This window comes from Megalops cyprinoides, chromosome 22 (assembly GCF_013368585.1).
Source record: "Megalops cyprinoides isolate fMegCyp1 chromosome 22, fMegCyp1.pri, whole genome shotgun sequence".
NCBI classification, from domain to species: domain Eukaryota; kingdom Metazoa; phylum Chordata; class Actinopteri; order Elopiformes; family Megalopidae; genus Megalops; species Megalops cyprinoides.
In genome coordinates, this window is record NC_050604.1 from 16,792,848 (window position 1) to 16,808,055 (window position 15,208).

The 15,208-nt window shown below is 39.3% G+C and overlaps 1 protein-coding gene across 5 annotated transcripts in view; it reads left to right on the top strand.

Moving 5' to 3' along the window:
- LOC118769855 (glutamate receptor 2-like) overlaps nucleotides 1–15,208 on the top strand; it is a 32,380-nt gene that overhangs the window by 11,801 nt on the left and 5,371 nt on the right. For all 5 annotated transcript variants that reach the window (XM_036517225.1, XM_036517221.1, XM_036517222.1 and 2 more), the window contains exons 4-12: nucleotides 7,169–7,365; nucleotides 8,129–8,182; nucleotides 8,436–8,594; nucleotides 8,725–8,892; nucleotides 9,364–9,468; nucleotides 9,918–10,025; nucleotides 10,187–10,393; nucleotides 11,055–11,422; nucleotides 13,037–13,235. In XM_036517225.1, the coding sequence (XP_036373118.1) occupies nucleotides 7,169–7,365; nucleotides 8,129–8,182; nucleotides 8,436–8,594; nucleotides 8,725–8,892; nucleotides 9,364–9,468; nucleotides 9,918–10,025; nucleotides 10,187–10,393; nucleotides 11,055–11,422; nucleotides 13,037–13,235 (1,565 nt within the window). The remainder of the gene's footprint in view (nucleotides 1–7,168; nucleotides 7,366–8,128; nucleotides 8,183–8,435; nucleotides 8,595–8,724; nucleotides 8,893–9,363; nucleotides 9,469–9,917; nucleotides 10,026–10,186; nucleotides 10,394–11,054; nucleotides 11,423–13,036; nucleotides 13,236–15,208) is intronic.

Genomic DNA, 15,208 nt, shown 5'->3' on the forward strand with positions numbered 1-15,208 from the left:
TCAGTCTAACAGAGTAAGACCCAGTTTTTATTTACAACCAAAAGCCTTCAGGGTACAAGGCTAGAGCAGATGAATAAGGAATTGATTGTTTTCTTGTTGGATGAGGGTTCTGTGGTCACGTGACTGAATGAGCATGGAGACTGTGCACTGTATAGGATAATGCTTCATACATTTATGTGGATGCAGATATATGCATATTCTAAACTGCTATGTCAGGAATGTGTCCTAGACAGCAAGCTGCTAGCTGTTTTTCTTATTGATCTCTTTTCTGAGTTTTCCAGCTGTCCTCAGATAAGGCTTAGCTCACGGTGTAAGAATACTCAGTAAGACACATTTGACTAAACAACAAAATCTCAAAGCACAAGTCAAGAGCACCATGTTGCTTTGGAGAAAATGTGCAGCTTTGTATTAAAGCTGAATGTTCTAAATGCACACAACAGTTTACTCGACCAAAGGTGCCATCAAATACTAAGCACAGTGGAAGTATATAGTTAGAGGACAGTTTAGGATGCCAGAAGTCATTTGCGCACAGTGCACCCAGCAAACCTATTCCTTCATAGCGACCTACCTCACCATGCTATTTTCAGACATCCTGCCAAATTACAGCATCTATGAATCACTTAAACAATCCCATGCTATAAATCTGTGGCATCGCAGGAGTACAAAGAAAGTTCTGCACCGTTCTCATGTGTATTGTAAGCTATCAAGCACGGCTGTCAGGACCGTGCCCTGCTGGAGTTGCTGGCCGTATAAATCGCCAGCTCCTTAGTCCTAGAAATGAAATCAGCCGTGACACTCTATTATCAGAAGAGACAGAATGCGCCCTGTGGGAGTTTGCTCTGCTGCAGAGCATTCCCGGCGCACAATAACAGCGCGCATCTTTAGTGCAGAACAACCCCCCCCTCCCGGCCTTTTTCATTTTTATCTCAAAGTGCCACCTCTGTGTTTCTCGAAGGTAAGAGAGTATTTATAACAGATGTATGTAATGGCCTGGATGATATATCATATCCATCTCGGATGTATTTGTCGATGTGTTTGAATATTATTTTAGAGATGCACTGGGATGTCGCGGCGGCGGTGGGGGGGCAGGGGGGACGAGCCAAAAAAGGTCACCAAGGTCTGTGCTTATCAGTAGTTTACCTCACAGTTATTTGTCATGGATCATTTAGCAACTAATTTTGGCCCGGGATTCAGCTGTATGCTTTCTGGAAAAAAATATATGAATAAGATCCCCAGTGAAATTATAGAATAGGATATACTAAGACAGCAGGAAATGAACAGAGCTTAAATATTGCTGAACATACAAAGCATTCATAAAGTATTCAATCACACAATCAGATTTTATTTGTTATGCTGCATTTTTGCCATGGGAGTGGTAACAAAGCTCTGAACCTGGTGTTTTCCACAGGATATCAAAAAACAGAGAATGCAGGGCCAATTAATAAAAAATAAATAAAAACAGGAAAATTATGCCCATACCCCAGGAAACGTCAGTTGAGTGACTCCTGGGAAACAGCGGAATGTCAACAGCAGAATGACATGAAAAATCCATCAGTTGACTGCAGTACTTCGAGTCTAGATGGAGTTTGGTGGCATGGAGAGAATGGTGGTCTCAGATAAGCTATGAAAGGGACCTTCCATCCAACAGTAGATGTCATGTCTTTTGAAGTACAGTGATGGTCCAGTCATCTTGTCCATTGAGGCAGGTAAATGGTACTTATCAGGGATGGGGACACAGGAACACTTATTGTTGGGATGGCATTAAAAGGATGTGGAGGGCATGGTTAAACACATCAGGCAATGTGAGTGCAGTGGGACAGGGCAGTCCAAAACGAGTAATAATAGGTAAATTTAATGGATAAAAAGAAATTAAATGAAAAGAATTTTCATAGCCAGCCAGTGTCTGTCTTTACTGTAATGTTCCTATGTAAAATACTCTTATGTTAACAACATAACAGGATGTGTAAAATGACTAAACAATTCACTTTTCAGCCCTTCTAATAGAGTAATGGGGAGGTGAGCCACTTACATCATGTAAAATGTTTACAGTCTTAATTCACACAGGAATGTGTTAGATAAATGTGTGCACCCGAAGAGTCGTCATATATCTTAATTTTTTGGGGAGCACATTTGATTACTGGGGTTTAATTGCATGCTGCTGAAGGTTGAAGATTTCTTGCTCCACCTGACCTAAAATATAGTCAACGTTAGAAGAGCCAATGGAAGTTATTAAAAAAGACTTTTGGGAATCCCATGCAGTTTTATAGTATGGTAGCACTAAACACGTCCCTATTAGGCGACCTACACAAGCATCTGGTAGAATACAAAACTTTTGCACAAGTGTGTAGAATCAAGCAGCTTAATTGCATTTAAAATAATTTCAGTTTCCTATTGAAGATGAATAAAGTTGCTACTGTAGCTATTTCTAACAAGGTGACAGCAGGAAAGTGATGATTTCCATTGACTTTATTTTGTTTAATCTGTTGGCTGTGTGGCACGTTGGCCTCATGGTTTGCTGGTCTCCCTATGTGGTTGATCTGATTTAGTCTGATAGTTCAGGAATTCACACCCCTGGAGGCTCCATGCATGAACAAACAGTACCCACTGTGAGGACTACATCCAGCCAGCAAGAGTACATCAAGCTAACTCAATGGACTGCCATTTAGTGGGGACAAATGAGAATTTGAGTATCATTCATTAACATCGGAACGGTGGGGCCGATAATTTTGTCATTTTGTCTTGTTTATGTCATTTTTGTTAATGCTGTAATTTGCAATGCTGTTATGAATCTTTCTAATGTAATGTTTCAGGTTTGCCTCAGAATGAGATGCTATTCAGAGATCTTGGTCATTTCTTTTTGAACAAGGTTGAGGTAGCCATGTCTTTCAATAGGTTGGCAATTTGGAGTTATAATGTGCAGCGATTACAAAATAAAACTTCCAACTTTTATTTTAGAAGTATTTTAGAAAATACATGTACCACTTCACTGACTGAATATAATCTCAGCCACCTAAATTCATATCTAACCCCCTGAAACACCTCAGATAAGGATTAACACAAAGGTCTGGGCCAGATTCCCACTGACTGCCCATTGGTTAAATTCCTCTTGGTGTACCTGAGTATTCTGCAGCTGCGTATTCTGATGGAAACTGGCAACTACAAATCACTCAGTTCGGTGTTCCACAAAGAGGGTGGTGGCTGCCATACCCCCTACATTGTAAAGCACTTCAAAATGAACTATATAAATACTGCAACAATGAGAAATTATTATTATTATTATTATTATTATTATTATTATTATGCATGCAGATATAAGATACATCAAGTTCATCAGCCATGGGAATAGCTTGATTCATCCAGAGTGTATTTAACTCAAGCTGACAAAAAATAGTCTATGAATGTAAAGTGATTAGAGGGGGTATCTTGGCATTTCTGTGGGAAATGTCATGATACACACATCATACTTCAGTTTTTCAGGTTGGATCACACTTTACATAGTAGGCAATTGAGCTATCAATAATAATTTCTCACATGAAAACATACCCATGCAGTTTTCTAACAAATAAAAAAATTACCCGGGTACTCCAAGAAAAGTTCAATTTAATTTGCTCTCTGATCTGAAATGCCATTCTGACAATATATATATTTCTCAAATGTGAAGATTGTGAACAATGAACTATTGTTATTGAACTATTGAACTATTCCCCTCTGGTTTGTAAATTTGAATCTCATACAGTCTATTTTAAAGTGATAAAACACTAAAATGGTTTGTTGTCTTGGGAATTTGTTATGGATAGCACCGTGTTTAGACACTGACAGACGCATAGAGTAATGAAATACACTTTTTTTTTTTTCTAGAAAATTTCATAAATTAATTTCTGAATGATACTGTTTTATTGGTGTCACTGCCACACATACTATACCCATGCATACAGCCTTCCAACTCCATACAACTCCACTTCCTGCATTTCTTTTATTTGTTGTGTTTATTCCTGTGCTGCAGATGCCTCATGGTTTCCTCACCTGTTCTTCTGTCCAGATTTAATAACATTTTCAGACAGATAAGAAACTAACAAGGTGTCATTTCATAAGACTCTTTTTTTTCAAATAAACCTGTTAATTTCTGAACCCTAATTTCTGCCTTGATGGCTGTTTAGAAGTAGATCTATAATATTTGAGACAAGTTGAAGCCAACTGAAGTAGTCTTGGATTATATATAAGAAGTATAACGTAAGAAAATGTCTTACATACATACACAATAAATAACAGTGTTACTGGTGCAGGCAAAAGGAGACCTTGAGGACCAAAGAGTTTGCTCTCTGTGATCCTAGCTAAGCTCTTAATGGATCAATTTCTATCAATATTAGGACTGCTGTACGTGTCACCTGGTGTAGGAGTTGTAAATCAGCTGCTAATTGAAAGAGAGCCCTGAAACCTGCAGGATGCCCTCCAGGCCTGGCATGGCCCATCACTTTGCTGTGATGCCTATGGAGTATTGACGTTGCCACCGGAGGGGACCTCTCTTTGGAGGCCCACTGGTTACATGGTTTCACATGTCTATCAAATACTGCTCATCTGAGTGGAAGCTAAATCTTGTATAGTGAGAGTTACATGAATATGGCTGACCCTGGAACAATATTTTCAAATAAAAAGTAAACTATTGTATACTAAAACATTCACACAAATATTTTGGAGCATTTTATATGTATGCTGAGTTGTGTGTAAAAGTATGCAATATTATTAGTGTCCTGATACATCCTTCCAGATAAAAGTCCACAAAGCTAACTGCTAGGCTGTGATGCATTCAGGACTGTATGTTTAAATCTTAGTTTGGGCACCGTTGTTGTATCCTTGTGTCAAGCACCTAACCTGAAGTTCTTACACTATGTTAATACCCACTCTGAATGAATGCATAATTTGTAAAATGTAAGAGATGTCCATCCCCATGGATGAAGGTGTAAATAATATAAGTAAAGCTCAATATTTAGCTGTTTTGAAAGATTAAACAATCTAGCATGGGAACGTCCAACAGCACAGAGCACAGTGTAGTTTCCTTGCTTTCAGAACCAATTCATTCACAAAAATGATTACCTTTTTGTCTTCATTCACAAAAAAAATATCTATTTATAGCAGTGACTAATAGGCCCCACCCTTCTCTCAATGACTAATAGAGCTCCCAAGCCAATGTTCTCATGGAACAGGTTTTTTATAATCAGTTTATTAACAGTTTTCCCATTGTGCCTGTAAAGTATGTGAATTGCAGTTTGCAATTGCTTTCCAGGCATGTCCATGGGTTGGTTGATAAGGATATTCATGTGTTTCTGTGATATGAGCAAAGAAATCACCAATTCACACATCGTAAAGATAAGTGAGTCTGCATAGCATCAGCACCTGTAAAACTGTGTAATCCTGCACAACATGCCCTTCCTTCAGAACTTCACTGAAGCACCTTCTCTGTTGCCTGAAACCTCAGCTATTTCTGGGACACCACTGATCTGTATCTACGGGTTTAAATCCTTCCCCTTTTAAATCCGAGCTCAAGGACGACCGCAAAAAGGGAATTTGCATCATGACAGATCTTTCAGAAGTTTATGGGAAAGGTCACTGCTTCACAATAAAAGTAAACAGCTCTATGGTTGTCAGTCTTACCTCACAATATTGTCAATTTATCCAGTCATGTGACAGCTTTATCTGTACAGTAACTATAGGAAGTTTCCAGAGGCAAATGTAGTTATGAATTTCATTGTACAGCAGGCTAGTGGAAAATGAGAATTACTTGTTACCGATCTGTCATGGCTGATGATGATGATGATGATACCAGCCTCATCATGCTAACTTCACTTTGCATATGACATGCAAATATGATATTTTAAAAATAGGTCACTGTAAAACCTGTATAAATCCTGCATTGCTTTAGGTTAAACATGATGTAGCTTGGAAAGATAGCTGACTAATTCATTTTTGACTATCTCTGGTCTGGTAAAATTAGTCCAGTAAGCAGTTATGGCTCCCCAGCTACTAAATTACTAGCCAAGCTTTGCTAGTACAGCTATTTAATTTTCAAGGCAAGAGTTAATAGCTGAAAAATTAATAGCTGTATATGTGTATGTATTCAATAACTGCCTTGAACCCCAACATTTTAATATGCAGAATCAAATGAAAAAACTGCAATTGACCTGCATCTAAGGACAAGTAAAAGTTGTGCTCCTGAATACTGAGAATCACAAATGGAAAACAAAACTTCACTCCTTTTGGGATCTTTGATCTGTTTTCCATTTTAATATGTAGTTGTGTTTCCAGTCACTGTAGTTGGCTACACATATTTACTTATGTGTAGTGTTTTTTTTTTCCAAATACAGTCATTCAAACACAGTTTGCGTAAGATTGTTTGGACAATAAGGCAAAAAGAGTTAAGATTACATAGCCTTGACTGATCTGATGCTTTAATTTTATTTTGGAAGTGTGAGGCTTTGGCTGTGGTGTTGAAAGTAACCAGAGGATTGAGGATGCCTCTAGTCCTACTGTCTTCAGACAGTAAACGCATGCCTAAGGGGATACTGCACTGAACTAGCTATAAGTTTTTGAAAAAAATTTCAAACAAATGATGATATGGCAGTTGAATGCTGACATGATTCTGATTTAGAACTTAGTTATGTTATAGTTATAGGAGGTTACATATGAATATGGCACTGATCCAGGAGTACTTCACCCAAACCCTAATTCCAGCTCTACTTCGTTTAAGTGCTTGGAGACAAAATGTATGTAGTTGGAGGAATATAGTCCTACCTAGTCTCAGTACCTGCCTTAAAGGATATTCACTACTCATGTACCTTTCCAAATGGAGATGGTATACTACATAATAGTGTTTACTTATTTGCTTTCTAGACATCCTCATACAGATTTATTTTTCCTATTCAATAAAAATGCAAGGCAGTTTGGACTTAATACTGAATAACGGTATGGTATTTCACACAGCATTTTCACTTTACTTTGACTGGCAGCTCCTATTTTAATTATTTTTGTTGCTTTTACACAGTTGCTTGAGACAATGAACCTTCTTTGCCTATGGCACGACTGCATTCAAGCGTCTTCATTATATGTGGAAAAGCACCTGAGAAAAAAAGACTAGGGTTTAAGCCTTGACAGAAGATATGTTTGTTTTTGCTAGGTTTATCTACACTTCAGGTCGTGCTGGACACAGCCGCTGAGAAGAAGTGGCAGGTGACCGCGATCAATGTGGGTAACCTTAAGGACGAAAAGAAGGATGAAGCTTACCGCTCACTCTTCCAAGACCTGGAAAACAAGAAAGAAAGGAGAGTCATCTTAGACTGTGAGCAAGATAAAGTGAAAGACATCATGGAGCAGGTGAGGAAAATCTTTTTTTTTTTCTGAGTAACTTTTGAAGTAAATTTTTGTTCCAGAGTTTTTGGGGAACTTCTAACCAGCAAGGCAACCATCTTTTACTGTCAGCCACTAGTGACAGTAGCACTGCAGTAACCTGAATGATAGGCAAGGGATTGTGCCTTAATTTGCTTTGTCCCACTTTGTCCCCATATCCCAATTTGTCAGCCATGTTTGGTAATGCCAATTTTACTACTTTAAGCATGACCCCTTGTGACAATCTCTGTGCTCATGCCAGATTGCAGGGTGAGGCAAATGCAGTCCTCCAGTCAAACAATTTCATTGATATCACTGTAATGTTATATTGTTTACCACATTCAGCTTCAGATCTGTGTACTATCTCTAAAGAATGGAGCTTGTTTTTTTGGGTCTGTATAAAATATCAGGTGCTTTATGTACATCACTTCAATGGGCTAGAGATCAGCCCACCCCAATTGTTGCAACTCTCATTGTGTCTTTGAACATGACATAAAATGGAGTCAAGCTGCTACAAATAGTCTGTAGTAAAAGTCTTTTGAGTGCTATTCTGCATATGCAAATAGACCTGCCAGAGCACTGCGCTGGATGTCTGCCTTACTTCCACATGGCTGTCATGGGAATTGACAGAACAGTGTGTAGTGCATTACCGTTAGGTGCTTTCATTGAACACAGTGCTGCAGAAAAGTGTTTATTATTGATTAAAATGAAAGAAAAAATCCATTAAAAAAACACATCTGTTCCTTTCCAGGTCATCACGATTGGTAGACACGTCAAAGGATATCACTACATAATTGCAAATTTGGTAGGTTTCATGATTTGAGCTCAATATTTTATTTGATTTTGTTTGATCAATTATCTGATTGTGTTTCATGCTAGTTCATCAATTTGACATTATTATTTAAATATATTCTCATTTAAATACTCATTGTTAACTGTTATATGCTATATTATGTATTCCATTTCTTTTTCTTTTGCTGTATGCTGTACTATATATCTCATTACTTTTTCTTTTTCTGTGTGCCATATTACATATCTCATTTCATTTTCTTTTTCAGGGCTTCGTTGATGGTGATTTATCGAAAATCCAGTATGGCGGCGCAAATGTGTCTGGATTTCAGATTGTCGACTTTGATGACCCTCTGGTAGCCAAGTTTGACCAGCGATGGGAGGCGTTAGAGGAGAAGGAGTACCCTGGAGCTGACAGTAAAATTAGAGTGAGACAATCAGAGCTTGCTATTTAATGAGAGCGATTCATACGCTCTGTTAATATCAGAGTATGACTCATGGGTATCAAGAGCACTCACCACAGCACTGGTGGCTGTCCTCTTCCTTTCTGCTGCGCAGTACACCTCCGCGCTGACCTACGACGCTGTGCAGGTGATGACGGAGGCGTTCCGCTACCTGTACAAACAGAGAATTGACATCATCCGCAGGGGCAACAACGGGGACTGCCTGGCAAACCCTGCTGTGCCTTGGGCGCAAGGAGTGGAGATAGAGAGGGCGCTTAAGCAGGTGAAGCGTCACTGCGCTTAGAGTTTTGTAGCCTCCTGATATGGCACAGACCCCAGGTCTTTCTGGCCAATTCTCCAGCAGTTATCAAATTATTGACAGCTGGTGATTGGCTAATCATAGCCTATTAAAACCTTCCATTGTCTTAGGAAACAAGGCATTCGGACTTAGTTGTCAATGTCACTGTTATGTTTTAGTCTAAGTTCATGTCAGTCATTGGGGATTTCTGCCTCTATTTGGAAGAGGCCAGTGATTTCAGGCATCACAGAATGTGAAAGAACTCAGTCTCCATTAAAAATGTGGTGACTATAATAATGTACTTTGACTGTATCTGGTTGGGCCATGCCCCCTATGTGCTGTGTATAACCCCATTGGTCCCTGGACAGCAAGATCTGTAAGTACAGAGGAAATGTATCCAGGGCTTTCTCTATGGTTCCGTCTGAAGCGCCATCACTGCTTTTCTGTGGTCCTTAGGTCCGTGTAGATGGCCTTACGGGAAACATACAGTTTGATCAATACGGCAGGAGGATCAACTACACTGTTAATATCATGGAACTAAAAAACAGCGGTCCCGTTAAGGTAAGACGGCTCTTTCCTTAGGGCTGATCATGGCTCACCTGCACATCCAGAAGAATGGAATAAAATTCATATTTTATATTTACTGTGCTGTGGAGACTGCTCCCATTTATTATTGACATATTACTGCTGGCAGATAATAATTTAAGCTGTGAGTCGGCAATTTGCCCTTAGAATTATTTGAGAGGCAATTGTGCAGCAATACCCAGAGAAATACCTATTCAACTGAGCACAAAGTAAATCAGCCACAAAGCTCCCCTCTTTCTGTTCCATAGATTTGTCAATTAATATCCGCTCAAGTGAAACCAACTTCTGCTACTAGCATGAAATTTGTTTAACTTGCACTGTACAAAAGGTATCAGCGGGGCTCTTTCTGAGTACACTATTACAGAAAGCTCTTTTTCACAGCTGCTCTGATGTATGTATACCTTTCTGATCCTTTTTTTTTTCAGATCGGATATTGGAATGAGGTTGACAAAATGGCTGTGACAAAATCAGATATCTTCCCAAATGACTCAATGATAATGGAAAATAAGACAGTCATAGTGACCACAATTTTGGTAAAGATTCATTTCCAGTCTCAAAATTATTGTGATGATTTCTATCTTATTAATTTCCTTTTCTAAAATAATAAATTTTGTTTTAACGTCTGTATAAAATATGTCGCAGATGAAAGTCAGATTTTGTATTATTTTAATTCTGATTTGTTTGTCATTATCAGGAAGCTCCGTATGTGATGCTTAAGAAGAATTCAGACCTCTTTGTAGACAATGACAGATATGAAGGCTATTGCGTTGATCTGGCTGCAGAAATAGCTAAGCACTGTGGGTTCAAATACCAGCTGAAGATAGTTGGTGACGGAAAGTATGGAGCCAGAGACGCGGAGACTAAAATTTGGAACGGAATGGTGGGAGAGTTAGTATATGGGGTAAGGAACTGGAAGATGGAAAAAATGTTTTGTTTTGATCTGATGTTTGTGCTACGCTGTAACATCTACAGATGGATTTTTATAAAGATGTGCACACTTGCAGCAGCTTTGCCCTTAGAAGGGACATCCTTGCACACTCAAACGCACACGATCTGGAGTTAAAAATGTGACCACCTCTTCAGTGTTGCATCATTCTATTCCAAACTGTCTTTGTGGCGATAAATTACCTTCTTTAGCATGCATTGCAAATTTCACTGTGGGTGGACAGTTTCATTTGGCAGCATTTAAGGCTGCGTTTTCGCCCAGCAAACGGATGAAGCTGGTGCACTAGGTGAGGCGACCCCGCCCATCTAAATATTGATTTAAGAACCGAGATGAGCAGCAGCCCCTGTGGCACTGTTCTTACTCTGTGAAGAGGTGGCAATCAAAGTTAATGGTTAAGGATCTTGGCTTGTAACTCTGATGGTGCGCTTTTGATTTGCTGTTGGGGTGTCTGCTTTAGACCCCTGAGCCAAACACTTTACCTGAATTGCTTTAAGAATGTACGCAACTGTGCAAATGAATAATGTGAACTATATAAATCGCCCTGTGTAAGGGCATCTACTGAGGGTATGAAAACATAATCTAGCTAAGAAGCATGTTATTTATTTATTTTTCACAGAAAGCTGATATAGCAGTGGCTCCCCTAACTATAACCCTGGTACGTGAGGAAGTGATCGACTTCTCTAAGCCGTTCATGAGTCTGGGGATCTCCATCATGATCAAAAAGCCCCAGAAATCCAAACCGGGGGTGTTCTCCTTCCTGGACCCCTTGGCCTACGAGATCTGGATGTGCATCGTGTTCGCCTACATCGGCGTCAGCGTGGTCCTCTTTCTGGTCAGCCGTTTCAGCCCCTACGAGTGGCACACGGAGGAGTACGAGGACGGGCAGATACAGACCACCGAGTCCACTAACGAATTCGGGATATTTAATAGTCTCTGGTTTTCTCTTGGTGCCTTTATGCAGCAGGGATGCGATATTTCGCCAAGGTTGGTCCGTCACGCGCTCGCTTTTGGCTTCGTGCATTTGCGGCCCCAGTCTGATGCCATGGTGCATATATGTTTGCCTCCTGAAAAATCTCTTCCCTGGTTTACAATCTTTCCCATGGAAAAAAAACCTCTTTGTTCCCTGAGAGCTGTGTTTTGTGTCAAAACTCTCCCTCTTACAGCAAAGAGCCAATGCAGGACAAGAAATGCACGACTGAGGTCGCGCTTGGACATCAGTCGGGTATTCCTTCTGCAAGCATATACACACCATGCCGAGGCCGTAAAATACCCGAGGTCACTCATTTCCAGTCCTCTTGGAGGGGTACCGTGTTTTTGCTGCATATTCCCATTTTACGGTCCACGGTCCATGGGTCTATATTAGTGCTATTACAGTTTGGCCATAGCACAGTAACAGCTTTGCAAGTACCCTCTCTCTTACCTTGTATTTAACATCTTCCTTCCAAATGTGTATACCTTCTGCTTCTGTCAGCTTGCTAATGGAAATAGCCGCACCTTTGAGCCCCCTGCTGAAACGTAAGCAAAGATCTGGGTTTTTTGTTGCTGGTGTTGTTGGGTGTCTGATTCCTCAGGTAAAGCTGTTGTAGAGTTTGTGCTGGAGTTTGTCTTCAGTTTAGAGCACATTGTTCAGTCTTAGACCTGCTTTAGCCCTGAAAATAACCAAGTAATAAAATAAGTTTGAAATTTTCCACATTCATGCTGAAACTGTACGTCACCCTTACATTGTAAATTCTATAAAGTGTCAGGTACTTATAAGTGATGATAATTGTTCTTGAGAGGACCTATTGTATGAGCTGTAGGCTTATTTCTAGCATCCAGATTTTTCACTAAAATCACATTCAGTGTCCAGTTTCAGGAGCATGAGCTGGACTGCTGACAGCCAATGAGAAATAATCATTCAGCAGCAGTACACTCTGCTCTTCTCTCACCCAATGGAAGAGGAGAAGGAACATAAAAATGTCATCAAAGAGGATCATAGAAATGCCGACATATACCAGCAATTTCGCCCTCGGGTCATTCTAAGTTCCAGTTTATTATCATAGTCTTGTTGTAACATTTGTTACCTCATAGTCACACACGCTGAATAAATTTACACAGCATGCAGCCAGTGTGTTGCTGTTAATTGTTAGACTATAATCTGTGACATTCTCCATGTGCAGTTCCCACTCATACTTTCATGCTAAATATTATTGTAGAAATATTGATAAGCATCATTTTGTTATTTCAGGTTTTTCATCGTTATATCAGTACCATTATTTGTCATATTGAATTGGTACAATAAGGCTTTCATCGTTTTGTAACACCTTGTCACACAACCCATCTGTCGACTGGTTTATGCAAATTGTAGATTTATGTTAGGTAGTGTTTGTGACAGATCAAATATTTTCACGTGTGACAGTTGAAAGCAACTGTTCAGGTGATTAGTCATACAGCATGGTTGTGTCAATAAAAACATAAAAGTAGGCAGATTATATGTAGGACTTTTATAATTGGTCCTTAGTGGAATTGCAGCGAGTGGCATGGTCCCTTGCATTTGAATGCTCTAACCTTCTGGCTTCCATTTCACTCTGTATGAATCTGTTTCACACCTATCAATAGATCCCTCTCAGGTCGCATTGTGGGCGGGGTGTGGTGGTTCTTTACGTTGATCATAATATCATCCTACACGGCAAACCTGGCTGCCTTCTTGACTGTCGAGAGGATGGTGTCCCCTATTGAAGGGGCAGAGGACCTGGCTAAGCAAACAGAGATTGCTTATGGCACTCTGGACTCCGGCTCAACAAAAGAATTTTTCAGGGTAAGAGACATTTATATGTAAATATGGATGGAGGTATTTAAATATGAACATGTGCATGCTTTACGGGCCACCTACTGTTGCATTAAAACACTTTCATGAGACATGCAACCTCTAATTGTTGTCTAACCACCAATGCTGTTAATAATAACGATTCACTGATTCACTTTTGTAATTCACATTACAAAAGCCACAAACACTGTAAACACCAGAAGTATACCAGGTGAAATATTTCACTTTTTACTCAGGTTTCATGATGTCCGTTCTCTTAAACCAATTATTAGTATCATATTTTGTGGTGGAAAGAAAGACATTTAATGTTACACAGACACTCAAACTGAAAAAATGAATTGAAAGGCACTGATTGAGCCTCTGCAGCTGTCCTTGGCTATATGACTTGCGAAGGGTAGATTACAAGAATCAATAAGAAAAGAAAATGCACGGATATCAGCTGCAAGGGCATTAAATTTTGATGGTGAGGATACATAGGTAACTAGAGGAGGAAGCACTAATCAGCTCACTTGCAAAAAAGCAGTAATCAATGAAAAGTTGGACCCACTGGAATGTTGGAAAGTTAGCTGGACTCACTATGTCCTATTACCTCCTATCAAATGAAGAGACAGATATATAAAGTGCATGAAAATTAGGGGGCCATGACTGTGAACTTTGGACACACATGATTGTTGGCATTTATATCAGCAAATCAAATAAAGACAGTTGTTATACCCAAGGCTGATATACCTAGATTTGGATACTACAATTCACAGATGCATTACGGTAGGGTTTCCATTGGAAAACACACACAGCAGGACAGTGACAGATTTCTGATTATGTTTCACTCAGCCAGAATTCTTATCCATTGATTTTCATATTCACTTGCGTAATTTAAGTTTTAGTTTGGACTGATGTGAAATGGGTGTGGTTTACTGCAGATTTGTCAAAAACTGAACAGTAAGCACAACACATTTGGCTAGCTAGTATTAAAAGTCATTTATATCCTGTTTCTATTGGGTCAAATTTGCATCTAACAGAATATCTGTAGATGTTACAAATACATAAATGTTTACCTAAAACAGGAGCACATCAGTTTGTCTTAAAACAGAATCTGCTTAGATTGAGTGTTCCTCCATTTGTTAAATTATTTAGATTTCCATCAGGCCTTCTCTCTTACTCACTGACATGCGTATGGTTTCAGTCTGATTTTATAGATTTAGTCATTTCCTGCTGAGCTGGTGTAGTATTGCCTATTCCGAGGACATATTTGTCTTTTGCTGGCTAGATGTTTATGAGGTTTTTAATATTTAAATAGAAAACAGAAATCTGTGAGCAGCTGCTCCTCTAAAGTGATTCAAACACAGATTGACTAATCATAATATAATTTGGAATAGGAAAAAATGTCTAGTTATGCAGCAGGTTGTTATTTTAATCACTACAACTGCATTGAGAAATTGATAAGATCCAAGTGTTTGCCTAGTGTGCTGATTACAATTAGAAGGCAAACATTAGTCTTTAATTACTACACACAGAGAACTAACAAAAAACTGACACATAAAGTGCCTTTGCATAAAGGAAGGACAGTAAAACTGGAAATGATATTAAGAATGCGGTCGCTACAGTGTCTTTAAAATACCAATTTTTCATTTTAATGCAGTCTTTCAATCTGAATTCAATCCACGTTAATCAGTGTATCTTTTTTTTATATGATTGTTGTCAATGCATTTGATCAATGTGGTCCTGTGCTGTACCCTGCATTCCGCTTAAGTTTAAATGAATTCATTCGTGCTGTGAAATCAATAGGACCAATGGGGCTGAATGAATGCGTTACCACGTGGTTTCATGTGATGCATGCACGCAGTGAAAGGAGACTTGCACATACTGCAGTACTAGAGTGCAGTTGCAGCTGCAGCAATGTTGTAGGCCCGTATGCATGCCCAGCTCTCTCACCACAGTGGGATGCAGGCACATATATCATGAAA